Source organism: Bombina bombina, chromosome 6 (genome assembly GCF_027579735.1).
Source record: "Bombina bombina isolate aBomBom1 chromosome 6, aBomBom1.pri, whole genome shotgun sequence".
In the NCBI taxonomy this organism is placed as follows: Eukaryota; Metazoa; Chordata; class Amphibia; order Anura; family Bombinatoridae; genus Bombina; species Bombina bombina.
The window spans coordinates 52,223,706-52,237,934 of record NC_069504.1 but is presented as its reverse complement, the minus strand read 5'-3'; the positions used below and the strand labels follow the sequence as shown (position 1 = coordinate 52,237,934).

Genomic DNA, 14,229 nt, shown 5'->3' with positions numbered 1-14,229 from the left:
TGGTTTTGCTATCCAGGTGCGCAGGGCCCTATGGCTTAAATCATGGTCAGCTGACGTTACTTCAAAGTCTAAGCTGCTTAACATTCCCTTCAAGGGGCAGACCATATTTGGGCCTGGTTTGAAGGAGATTATTGCTGATATCACTGGAGGAAAAGGTCATGCCCTTTCTCAGGATAGGTCCAAATCAAGGGCCAAACAGTCTAATTTTCATGCCTTTCGAAACTTCAAGGCAAGTGCGGCATCAACTTCCTCTAATGCAAAACAAGAGGGAACTTTTGTTCAGTCCAAGACGGTCTGGAGACCTAACCAGACCTGGAACAATGGTAAGCAGGCCAAAAAGCCTGCTGCTGCCTCTAAGACAGCATGAAGGAACGGCCCCCTATCCGATAACGGATCTAGTAGGGGGCAGACTTTCGCTCTTCGCCCAGGCGTGGGCAAGAGATGTTCAGGATCCCTGGGCGTTGGAAATTATATCCCAGGGATATCTTCTGGACTTCAAGGCTTCCCCCCCAAAAGGGAGATTTCACCTTTCACAATTATCTGCAAACCAGATAAAGAGAGAGGCATTCTTACACTGTGTACAAGACCTCCTAGTTATGGGAGTGATCCATCCAGCTCCAAAGGAGGAACAGGGACAGGGATTTTACTCAAATCTGTTTGTAGTTCCCAAAAAAGAGGGAACCTTCAGACCAATTTTGGATCTAAAGATCTTAAACAAATTCCTCAGAGTTCCATCATTCAAGATGGAGACTATTCGTACCATCCTACCTATGATCCAGGAGGGTCAATACAGGACTACAGTGGATTTAAAGGATGCTTATCTTCACATTCCGATACACAAAGATCATCATCGGTTTCTCAGGTTTACCTTCCTAGACAGGCATTACCAGTTTGTAGCCCTTCCCTTTGGGCTAGCTACAGCCCTAAGAATTTTTACGAAGGTTCTGGGGTCGCTTCTGGCGGTCCTAAGGCCGCGGGGCATAGCAGTGGCCCCTTATTTAGACGACATCCTGATTCAGGCGTCAAACTTCCAAATTGCCAAGTCTCATACGGACATAGTGTTGGCATTTCTGAGGTCGCATGGGTGGAAGATGAACGAGGAAAAGAGTTCTCTATCCCCCCTTACAAGAGTTTCCTTCCTAGATATATAAATAGATTCTGTAGAAATGAAAATTTACCTGACTGAGTCCAGGTTATCAAAACTTCTAAATTCCTGCCGTGTTCTTTATTCCATTCCTCGCCCTTCGGTGGCTCAGTGCATGGAAGTAATCGGCTTAATGGTAGCGCAATGGACATAGAGCCGTTTGCACGCCTACATCTCAGACCGCTGCAACTCTGCTTGCTCAGTCAGTGGAATGGGGATTACACAGATTTGTCCCCTCTACTAAATATGGATCAAGAGACCAGGTATTCTCTTCTCTGGCGGCTATCTCGGGTCAATCTGTCCAAAGGTATGACCTTTCGCAGGCCAGATTGGACAATTGTGACGACAGATGCCAGCCTTCTAGGTTGGGATGCAGTCTGGAACTCCCTGAAGGCTCAGGGATCGTGGACTCAGGAGGAGTCACTCCTTCCAATAAACATTCTGGAACTAAGAGCGATATTCAGTGCTCTTCAGGCTTGGCCTCATTTAGCGACAATGAGGTTCATCAGATTCCAGTCGGACAACATCACGACTGTGGCTTACATCAACCATCAAGGGGGAACAAGGAGTTCCCTAGCGATGTTAGAAGTCTCAAAGATAATTCGCTGGGCAGAGATTCACTCTTGCCACCTATCAGCTATCCATATCCCAGGTGTAGAGAACTGGGAGGCGGATTTTCTAAGTCGTCAGACTTTTCATCCGGGGGAGTGGGAACTCCATCCGGTGGTGTTTGCTCAATTGGTTCATCGTTGGGGCATACCAGAACTGGATCTCATGGCGTCTCGCCAGAACGCCAAGCTTCCTTGTTCCAGGTCCAGGGACCCCAAGGCAACGCTGATAGATGCTCTAGCAGCGCCTTGGTCCTTCAACCTGGCTTATGTGTTTCCACCGTTTCCTCTGCTCCCTCGTCTGATTGCCAAAATCAAGCAGGAGAGAGCATCAGTGATCTTGATAGCGCCTGCGTGGCCACGCAGGACTTGGTATGCAGATCTGGTGGACATGTCATCCTTTCCACCATGGACTCTGCCGCTGAGACAGGACCTTCTACTTCAAGGTCCTTTCAACCATCCAAATCTAATTTCTCTGAGGCTGACTGCCTGGAGATTGAACGCTTCATTTTATCAAAGCGTGGTTTCTCCGAGTCAGTCATTGATACCTTAATTCAGGCACGAAAGCCTGTCACCAGGAAAATCTATCATAAGATATGGCGGAAATATCTTTATTGGTGTGAATCCAAGGGCTACTCATGGAGTAAAGTCAGGATTCCCAGGATATTATCTTTTCTCCAAGAAGGATTGGAGAAAGGATTGTCAAATAGTTCCTTAAAGGGACAGATTTCTGCGCTATCTATTCTTTTGCACAAGCGTCTGGCGGATGTCCCAGACGTTCAGGCATTTTGTCAGGCTTTAGTTAGAATCAAGCCTGTGTTTAAACCTGTTGCTCCACCATGGAGTTTAAATTTGGTTCTTAAAGTTCTTCAGGGGGTTCCATTTGAACCTCTTAATTCCATAGATATCAAACTTTTATCTTGGAAAGTTCTTTTTTTGGTAGCTATTTCCTCGGCTCGTAGAGTTTCCGAGTTATCTGCCTTACAATGTGATTCTCCTTATCTGATCTTCCATGCAGATAAGGTAGTTCTGCGTACCAAACTTGGGTTTTTACCTAAGGTGGTATCTAATAAGAATATCAATCAAGAGATTGTTGTTCCGTCTTTGTGTCCTAATCCTTCTTCAAAGAAGGAACGTCTATTACACAATCTGGACGTGGTTCATGCTTTAAAGTTTTACTTACAAGCTACTAAAGATTTTCGTCAAACATCTGCTTTGTTTGTTGTCTACTCTGGACAGAGGAGAGGTCAAAAGGCTTCGGCAACCTCCCTTTCTTTTTGGCTAAAAAGCATAATCCGCTTAGTTTATGAGACTGCTGGCCAGCAGCCTCCAGAAAGGATTACAGCTCATTCTACTAGAGCTGTGGCTTCCACATGGGCCTTTAAAAATGAGGCTTCTGTTGAACAGATCTGCAAGGCGGCGACTTGGTCTTCGCTTCATACTTTTTCAAAATTCTACAAATTTGATACTTTTGCTTCTTCGGAGGCTATTTTTGGGAGAAAGATTTTACAGGCAGTGGTACCTTCCGTTTAAGTACCTGCCTTGTCCCTTCCTTCATCCATGTACTTTAGCTTTGGTTTTGGTATCCCACAAGTAATGGATGATCCGTGGACTGGATACACCTTACAAGAGAAAACATAATTTATGCTTACCTGATAAATTTATTTCTCTTGTGGTGTATCCAGTCCACTGCCCGCCCTGTCATTTTAAGGCAGGTATTTTTTAATTTTAAACTACAGTCACCACTGCACCCTATGGTTTCTCCTTTCTCTGTTTGTTTTCGGTCGAATGACTGGATATGGCAGTTAGGGGAGGAGCTATATAGACAGCTCTGCTGTGGGTGTCCTCTTGCAACTTCCTGTTGGGAATGAGAATATCCCACAAGTAATGGATGATCCGTGGACTGGATACACCACAAGAGAAATAAATTTATCAGGTAAGCATAAATTGTTTTTATTCTAAATATGTATGTAACAAGATTGCTTTTTTTGTTGTTGCTGTTTTTGTGTGTCTAGAGCTTCTCACATAATCTAACTGAATATGGGAACAGCTTTATATCATAGTACTTTGTCTTCCACATAATAGAATATTGCTGTAGTATTTATGCTGTGTGTTTTTCTTTATAGTGCCTCTCTTATCTTGGGGACCAAGCTTTAATTTTAGCATTTGGTATGTGGAGGTCAATGGTATTGATGAACCTGATATGGTGCAGCCTTGTCTCCACTGGTACAGCAAGGTAGGCCAATATTATTGCGTTACCTAAACTTTTCATTTTTCTATGACTAATACCATTGTTGTTACATCATTGAACGTATCCTTTATCTGATAACAATTACAAAATATTAATCATATATTTGTTTTAAAGTTTGTCATATTTAAGTATTTCGTTTAAACATGTGATGCCTTATACGTATTGTCACAAGACTGAAGTAAAAAAAAGAATTAGTGACTGAACAAGTTGGTTTAGCTTATTTAAAGGGCAGTAACCCCCTTCAGATTTTTATATAAAATGTTTAGTTAAAAAGATATAACTTTGCAATATACTTTTATTATTTTATTTTACCCCCTTTTCATATAATTTTCTATTTCCCAGAAATGTAAATACACTCAGCTTAATTAAGGATAACCCTGCTAAACCCCCTCACCTGACTGGCTTTAAAGGAACAGTATACACTCATTTTCATATAACTGCATGTAATAGACACTACTATAAAGAATAAGATGCACAGATACTGATATAAAAATCCAGTGTAAAACTGTTTAAAAACTTACTTAGAAGCTCTCAGTTTAGCTCTGTTGAAAAGTAGTTGGAAAGCCCACTGCAAGTGGGAAATAAGACACCCCCCCTCCCCCTTCTTTTGCATATGAAAATACCCTTTACACAAACAGGAGCAAGCTGGAGAAGGTAGCTGACGGTATTAACATAAAACTTTGGTGCTTGGTTTGGTGTCTGAAAATCAGTGCAATGTTATTTAAAAACAAGCAAAACTATACATTTAAAAAAAAAAAAAAAAACACCTTATGGACTATATAAATAGATCATCTGCAAGACATTTATGCAAAGAATAAATGTGTATTATGTCCTTTTAACTGATAACCTCTGCAAACTCATTCACCTTATGCTAACATTATGACTGGCTAGGCTTGTTGTCTGCAGACTAAAGACCAGAATTGCTCTTCCGATTAAGGCAAATGGTGGGTGGAGTCTGGCTATTGAAAAACAATTGCAGTAAAAATAATTTAACAACGTTTAGGCTTTAATGATGTTACTCTTTCTGCTCAATGTAGAAGAAAATACTATGTTTCTTTCATAAAGGTGGTGAGAGTCCACAAATCCATTACTCTTGGGAATTGCCTTTCCTAACTACTAGGAGGAGGAAAAGTTTCCCATACTCCAAGAGCCTTATAAAACCTCTCCCACCTCTATAGTAACTTGTCTTCTCTTTGTCTCCACTGGAGGTAGGTGAAGAATGAAGTTGCTCCAGATCTGTTTTTGAGGGGGTTCTCAGGCCGAGTTGAGGCCCAATATTCCCCTTAGTGCTGTTATTTGACAGAAGGAAAAAATGAAAAGCACTAAGTGTATCACCCCAAGTTCAGTGTGGATTAACACTCCCAGTCCAGTAACTCCCAAGAGTCCACATAACAAGAAAGACAGCTGTTCTTCTACCAAAGTCATCATAAGATAACCAGATCCCTTTTAAAGGACAACAAAAAGTTGCCACATTGTGTGAACAATTTAAAGCACTGGCAAACTCATCGAAGGTAAGTGTACTCAGAAAAGAGGCAACACATAAATATGGGCGCTGATGGCTTTAGACTGATCTATATCCAAATTCTGTGGATTCAACGTTTGCCTTAGCGACCGTAAGCTAGGCTGCTGCCGACAATCAAGCCTTTGGATTCTAGCATGTTTATATGCTTCCTCTTTCCTTCTATTGGTAGTGAGAGTCCACGAAACCTTACTCTTGGGAATTACAACACCAGGCCACCAGGAGGAGGCAAATAAACCCTAATAGAGCTCTCAAATATCTCTTCTACTTCCCTTTCCCTCCCAGTAGTTCTTTGCCTTGTCAAGGAGAGTGCAAAGATAGAGGTATTCAGCTAAAATGAATGTTAAATTTGTGACTAATTCATTCTCAATTTCCCTCAGTGGATAGTTCTCAGAAGAGAGGGTATTGAAGAGTTGGCTGGTGCAATATAAACCTTTTCTGTAAAGTTTTCTGCACAGCAGCAGGCCACGGGTGTCGCTTGGAAGTTTCCAAGCCGCCTCCTGTTATAGCCACATGGCTGTGCTTATTTAGGATCCTTTCTGATGTTACAGCACAACACTTTTAATTCCACTGTTCTGTGTTGGTACTTACACAGACCATGGTGGTCAGGGGAGGTGAGATAAGTAACTCACCAGGAGTATTCTTCTTTCTAATCTAAATATGGAAATGCTTAGTAAGTACTCTTGGTCTCAAGCAATCCATTCTTTGCAGTATGACCCTAGTGGTTAACTCTTCATGCATAAGGTAAGTTTGTGCACAGTTAGAAGTTTGTGCATGTTTGTCTTTTTATTCACCTTACAGATGGTTTACTAGTATTGTGCACAGTGGGGACTATGTCTTTACACTACACTAGTAGTGTGGCATCTGCCTTACTTAAGATTATTGGGAGTATTTTGTTTTATAGGGCATATCTTTAATTTCCTTCCTGGCTCTGGTACCTCTTTGCTCCAGTAATGATACCCAGGCCGGTTCACTGAGAAAGTGGCGGTGGAAGTTCTGAGAGTGTTTCACGGATGGCTGTTGTTTTTACTGTGTCGAGGAGGGGGTTAACTGTTTCTTCCCCCACAGCAGAGCATTTGGCGCACATCCCTCCCCTTAATGCTGCATCAGGCGGATACGGATGCGCATTCTTTAGAGAAATACGGAGGCGCAACACTGTCTGCATAAACTTTCACTGCATTGTCACAGAGACCTTTAGGAGGGGGTGAGGCGCTTAAGGGGGGACAGAATTTTACAATTAGCGGCGCTTGCCAGATTGTGGTTAAAAATGTTTTGCCCATTATTGCTCTATAGTATAGCGGTGGCCTACTATTTATTTGAGTTACAGGGGAAACTTTCTTGTAAGTTTTCCTCTAAGATTTTCATTATTCATTGGGGTTTTTATTTTCACTATGGAGCAAATTTGGTCTGCTTACGCTAGTAATGGTGTCAGCTGAGGGCACTGTCATGGACATTATTATTTCTACCGACAAATTCTTGTTATGAAAGGCAGTGCAAATTTTTGCTCCTGCGCAGCTCTGGTACGCTTTAAGAGGTGTGGGTGCGAGGTACTTTAGAGTTTAAAGGGACAGTCTAGGTCAAAGTAAACTTTCATTATTCAGATAGAGCATGTAATTTTAAACAATTTTCCAATTTACTTTTATCACCAATTTTACTTTGTTCTCTTGGTATTCTTAGTTGAAAGCTTAACCTTGGAGGTTCATATGCTAATTTCTTAGACCTTGAAGCCCACCTCTTTCAGATTGCATTTTAACAGTTTTTCACCACTAGAGGGTGTTAGTTCACATATTTCATATAGATAACACTGTGCTCGTGCACGTGAAGTTATCTGGGAGCAGGCACTGATTGGCTAGACTGCAAGTCTGTCAAAAGAACTGAAAAAAGGGGCATTTTGCATAGGCTTAGATACAAGATAATCACAGAGGTTAAAAGTATATTATTATAACTGTGTTGGTTGTGCAAAACTGGGAAATGGGTAATAAAGGGATTATCTATCTTTTAAAACAATAAAAATTCTGGTGTAGACTGTCCCTTTAATAAGTGGTATCCCAGCATTGAAGGTAGTTATATCGGGTCCTCAATCTATAGCAGTGACTGCATTGCGGCAGGAGCTGGGTAGAGGACGGTCTATATAAATTGCGAACCTAAAAATCCAGCCAAGATGGCCGCCGTTCATGCTCCTGCACCACCAATCATGGTTTAAAATTATGGCCAGCTCTGCACAGGTAGATATTATTGGCCTATTGACTGAGTATTCTTTGGCTCTGGTATGCAAGGCAATCCAAGAACTTTGTGTTCCATGCAATGGAGCTGTTTTCAAGCATGACCGCTCACCTGCCCAGCTGACTCCAATCAGGCTCTAAAAGACTTTTAAAAGTATTATTGAATGCTATTTCTTATGAGAAGCATATATAAATTCCCAAATATTGCTATAATTAATTTATAAGCCTCCAAAAAGATAAATATTAGCAGGAACTCCTGACATGTACATCCTGTCGCTTCGGTAGTTGGCTCCGCCGCTCAGAATGTAATTTCTTATTATCCCTCTACTAGATTTCCTGATTTGTCTAAGTCTGTTAAGCTGAACGTTTCCAGCTCTTGCTTCTTTTTATTTCTTTCATGTAATTAGCAAGAGTCCATGAGCTAGTGACGTATGGGATATACATTCCTACCAGGAGGGGAAAAGTTTCCCAAACCTTAAAATGCCTATAAATACACCCCTCACCACACCCACAGTTCAGTTTTACAAAGTTTGCCTCCCATGGAGGTGGTGAAGTTTGTGCTAGATTTCTACGTTGATATGCGCTTCGCAGCAGGCTGAAGCCCAGTTTTCCTCTCAGAGTGCAGTGAATGTCAGAGGGATGTGAAGAGAGTATTGCCTATTTGAATACAATGGTCTTCCTCTAGGGGATCTATTTCATAGGTTCTCTGTTATCGGTCGTAGAGATTTCTTCTCCTACCTCCCTTTTCAGATCGACGATATACTCTTATATACCATTACCTCTACTGATTCTCGTTTCAGTACTGGTTGGTTTATATCTATTATATGTAGATGAGTGACTTAGGGGAAGTAAGTCTTATTTTATTTATGACACTCTAAGCTATGGTTGGGCACTTTTTATGTAAAGTTCTAAATATATGTTTTAAACTTATATTTGCCATGATTCAGGATATTCAGTATTCCTTCTTTCAGACTGTCAGTTTCATTTTTTTGGGAAAATGCTTATGAATTAATATTTTTTCTTACCTTAAAAATATTCAATTTGACTTTTTTCCTTGTGGGCTGTTAGGCTCGCGAGGGCAGAAAATGCTTTAATTTATTTAGTCATTTTTGGCGCAAAATTTTTGTAATGGTTCATGGTTGCTTAATTTTTTGACGCATGTGTGTTAGACGTTTATTTGCCCCACAAAATGTGGGCGTCATTCTTGGCGCCAAAAAATGTGGGCGTTATACTTAGCGCCACTTTTTTTCACATTATTTAAGTCTCATTTTTTTGTTGCTTCTGGTTACTAGAGGCTTGTTTGTTTTGCATTTTTTTCCCATTCCTGAAACTGTCATTTAAGGAATTTGATAATTTTGCTTTATATGTTGTTTTTTTCTATTACATATTGCAAGATATTTCAAACACTGTTCCTGTATCAAGAAATGCTGAGGGATTCCTGTTGACTGATATCAGTCCTACCAAAGCTAAGTTAATTTATTTTAATGTTATGAATGTTTATCTTTAGCTATGGTTTGTAATAAGTTATCATGATAAACTTTTACATGCAGAATACATTAGTATTTATGCTTTATATATTTGTATTCTTTTTACATCTTATGTACAAGATATACTTAGAAAGGCTTTGTCTGACATCCCGCCTTCTAATAAAATTTTTAGGTCTTTTTCAAACTTCTTTTTTTAGTTGATGAAGTTTCAAATGACCAACAACATAATGAATTATCCTTCTCTGATGGTGTTTTTTCTCATTCAGAATTTTTCTTCATCAGATATTGACACTAACAAATCTACTTTTTTATTTTTTAATAGAGTACATTTGTTCTTTCTTCAAAAGGTGTTGATTATTTTGGATATTGAAGTAACTAGTTCTTTTGATTTTAAAGACTAGCTAACATTTAAATTCTGCTTATTTATCTTCTGTGGTTTCTTCAGAGGTTTCTTTCCAGTTCCTTATACTAGGGAATGGAATAGGCTGAGAATTTTCTTTTAGTCCTTATTTAAGGTTTTTAAATTGTATTCTTTGCCGGCATTTAGTTTTCAGTTTTGAGGAAAGATTCCCCAAGTTAATGGGGCTATCTCTACTCCTGCTAAATATACTATTATTCTTATAGCAAATAGTATTTATTTTTTTCCTTCAGATGGTTGTATCTTATTTAATGAAAATTATTTTCAGGTACTTTTCTTAGACCTGTAATTTATTTGGCTGATGTTGCAATTGCTTCATCTTTCTGGTTGGATACTTTTTGATCAAGTATCGGATTATGATTTGTTTAGCATTGTTAAAAGGACAAACTCTACTACTCATTTGAAGTTCAGACTAAGTGCTATTGCATTGTCTTGTTATCTTGCATTTGTTGATTGTGCAAGTCCAGTGTGTTGACTGGTCCTTTAACTTGATTAACATGCTAATAATTTCATTTGTGTTGTCATTTTATTAAATATTTCTTTCATGTAATTAGCAAGAGTCCATGAGCTAGTGACGTATGGGATATACATTCCTACCAGGAGGGGCAAAGTTTCCCAAACCTTAAAATGCCTATAAATACACCCCTCACCACACCCACAATTCAGTTTTACAAACTTTGCCTCCGATGGAGGTGGTGAAGTAAGTTTGTGCTAGATTCTACGTTGATATGCGCTCCGCAGCAAGTTGGAGCCCGGTTTTCCTCTCAGCGTGCAGTGAATGTCAGAGGGATGTGAGGAGAGTATTGCCTATTTGAATGCAGTGATCTCCTTCTACGGGGTCTATTTCATAGGTTCTCTGTTATCGGTCGTAGAGATTCATCTCTTACCTCCCTTTTCAGATCGACGATATACTCTAATATATACCATTACCTCTGCTGATTCTCGTTTCAGTACTGGTTTGGCTTTCTACAAACATGTAGATGAGTGTCCTGGGGTAAGTAAATCTTATTTTCTGTGACACTCTAAGCTATGGTTGGGCACTTTGTTTATAAAGTTCTAAATATATGTATTCAAACATTTATTTGCCTTGACTCAGAATGTTCAACTTTCCTTATTTTTCAGACAGTCAGTTTCATATTTGGGATAAATGCATTTGTTTCAATCATTTTTTCTTACCTTAAAAAATTTGACTTTTTCCCTGTGGGCTGTTAGGCTCGCGGGGGCAGAAAATGCTTCATTTTATTGCGTCATTCTTGGCGCGGACTTTTTTGGCGCAAAATTTTTTTTTTCTGTTTCCGGCGTCATACGTGTCGCCGGAAGTTGCGTCATTTTTTTACGTTTTTTTGCGTCAAAAATGTCGGCGTTCCGGATGTGGCGTCATTTTTGGCGCCAAGAGCATTTAGGCGCCAAATAATGTGGGCGTCTTTTTTGGCGCTAAAAAATATGGGCGTCATTTTTGTCTCCACATTATTTAAGTCTCATTATTTATTGCTTCTGGTTGCTAGAAGCTTGTTCACTGGCATTTTTTTCCCATTCCTGAAACTGTCATTTAAGGAATTTGATCAATTTTGCTTTATATGTTGTTTTTTTTCTTTTACATATTGCAAGATGTTCCACGTTGCAACTGAGTCAGAAGATACTTCAGGAAAATCACTGCACAGTGCTGGAGCTACCAAGCTAAGTGTATCTGCTATAAACTTTTGGTATCTGTTTCTCCAGCTGTTATTTGTATTGCATGTCATGTCAAACTTATTAATGCAGATAAAATTTCCTTTAGTACTGTTACATTACCTGTTGCTGTTCCGTCAACATCTAATTTTCAGAGTGTTCCTGATAACATAAGAGATTTTATTTTTTAAATCCATTAAGAAGGCTATGTCTGTTATTTCTCCTTCTAGTATACATAAAAGTCTTTTAAAACTTCTCTTTTTTCAGATGAATTTTTTAATGAACATCATCATTCTGATACTGATAATGCTTCTTCTGGTTCAGAGGTTTCTGTCTCAGAGGTTGATGCTGATAAATCTTTGTATTTGTTCAAGATGGAATTTATTCGTTCTTTACTTAAAGAAGTGTTATTTGCATTAGAAATAGAGGATTCTGGTCCTCTTGATACTAAATGTAAACGTTTAAATAAGGTTTTTAAATCTCCTGTAGTTATTCCAGAAGTGTTTTATCTCCCTGATGCTATTTCTGAAGTAATTTCCAGGGAATGGAATAATTTGGGTAATTTATTTACTCCTTTTAGACGTTTAAGCAAATTATATCCTGTGCCATCTGACAGATTAGAGTTTTTTGGGACAAAAATCCCTAAGGTTATGGGACTGTCTCTACTCCTACTAATGTACTACTATTCCTACGGCAAATAGTACTTAATTTAAGGATCCTTTAGATAGGAAAATTGAATCCTTTCTAAGAAAAGCTTCCTTATGTTCAGGTAATTTTCTTAGACCTGCTATATTTTTAGCGGATGTTGCTGCAGCTTCAACTTTTTGGTTAGAAGCTTTAGCGCAACAAGTAACAGATCATAATTTTATAGCATTATTATTATTCTATAACATGCTAATAATTTTATTGGTGATACCATCTTTTGATATCATTAGAGTTGATGTCAGGTATATGTCTCTAGCTATTTTAGCTAGAAAAGCTTTATGGATTAAACTTGGAATGCTGACATGTCTTCTAAGTCAACTTTGCTTTCCCTTTCTTTCCAGGGTAAATAATCATTTTCGTTCCTTTCCTCACAACAAGGAACAAAAGCCTGATCCTTCATCCTCAGGAGCGGTATCAGTTTGGAAACTATTTCCAGTTTGGAATATATCCAAGCCTTATAGAAACCTATAGCCAGCTCCTAAGTACCTATGAAGGTGCGGCCCTTATTCCAGCTCAGCTGGTATGGGGCAGATTACGTTTTCTTCAAAGAAATTTGGATCAATTCCGTTCTTAATCTCTGGTTTCAGAAACATTGTTTCAGAAAGGTACAGAATTGGCTTCAAGTTAAGGCCTCCTGCTAAGAGATTCTTTTCTTTCCCGTGTCCCAGTTAACACAGCAAAGGCTCAGCATTTCTGAAATGTGTTTCAGATCTAGAGTTGGCTGGAGTATTTATGCCAGTTCCAGTTCTGGAACAGGGGCTGGGGTTTTATTTTATCTCTTTATTGTACCAAAGAAGGTCAATTCCTTCAGACCAGTTCCGGATCTATCATTATTGAATCATTATGTTAGGATACCAACATTCAAGATGGTTACTGTAGGACTATCCTGCCTTTTGTTTAGCAAGGGCATTATATGTCTACAATAGATTTACAGGATGTGTATCTGCATATTCCGATTCATCCAGATCACTTTTAGTGTCTGAGATTCTCTTTTTAGACAAGCATTACCAGTTTTGTAGGCTACCGTTTGGCCTAGCCTCAGTTCCAAGAATTTTTTTCAAAGGTTCTCGGTGCCCTTCTTTCTGTAATCAGAGAATAGGGTTTTGGTATTTCCTTATTTGGACGATATCTTGGTACTTGCTCAGTCTTCTCATTTTCGAAGAATATCATACGAATAGACTTGTGTTGTTTCTTCAAGTTCATGGTTGGAGGATCAATTTACCAATCAGTTCATTGATTCCTCAGACAAGGGTAACCTTTTTAGGTTTCTAGATAAATTCAGTGTCTATGACTCTGTCCTTGTCAGACAGGAGAAGTTTAACATTGATATCAGCTTGTCAAAACCTTCAGTCACAATCATTCCCTTTGGTAGCCTTATGCATGGAAATGTTGGGTCTTAGGACTGCCGCATTAGATGCGATCTCCTTTGCTCGTTTTCACATGCGACCTCTTCAGCTCTGTATGCTGAACCAATGGTGCAGGGATTACTCAAAGATATCTCAATTTATATCTTTAAAATGATTTTACGACACTCTCTGACATGGTGGACAGATCACCATTGTTTAGTTCAGGGGGCTTCTTTGTTCGTCCGACCTGGACTATAATCTCAACAGATGCAAGTCTTACAGGTTGGGGAGCTGTGTGGGGGTATCTGACGGCACAAGGGGTTTGGGAATCTCAGGAGGTGAGATTTCCGATCAATATTTTGGAACTCCGTGCAATTTTCAGAGCTCTTCAGTCTTGGCCTCTTCTGAAGAGAGAGTTGTTCATTTGTTTTCAGATAGACAATGTCACAACTGTGGCATACATCAATCATCAAGGAGGGACTCACAGTCCTCTGGCTATGAAAGAAGTATCTCGAATTTTGGTTTGGGCGGAATCCAGCTCCTGTCTAATCTCTGCGGTTCATATCCCAGGTATGGACAATTGGAAAGCGGATTATCTCAGTCGCCAAACGTTGCATCCGGGCGAATGGTCTCTTCACCCAGAGGTATTTCTTCAGATTGTTCAAATGTGGGAACTTCCAGAAATAGATCTGATGGCTTCTCATTTAAACAAAAAAAAAAAAACTTCCCAGGTATCTGTCCAGATCCCGGGATCCTCAGGCGGAGGCAGTGGATGCATTATCACTTCCTTGGAAGTATCATCCTGTCTATATCTTTCCGCCTCTAGTTCTTCTTCCAAGAGTAATCTCCAAGATTCTGAAG

The 14,229-nt window shown here is 39.5% G+C and overlaps 1 protein-coding gene across 3 annotated transcripts in view; it reads left to right on the top strand.

The window, feature by feature from the left end:
* Positions 1-14,229, top strand: part of MKLN1 (muskelin 1) — a 512,658-nt gene that overhangs the window by 236,761 nt on the left and 261,668 nt on the right. For 2 of the 3 annotated variants that reach the window (XM_053716396.1, XM_053716397.1), the window contains exon 5: positions 3,879-3,988. In XM_053716396.1, coding sequence (XP_053572371.1) covers positions 3,879-3,988 — 110 coding nt within the window. Of the gene's footprint in view, positions 1-3,878; positions 3,989-14,229 lie in introns of those variants that run through there. The other variant, XM_053716398.1, reaches the window with a different exon arrangement.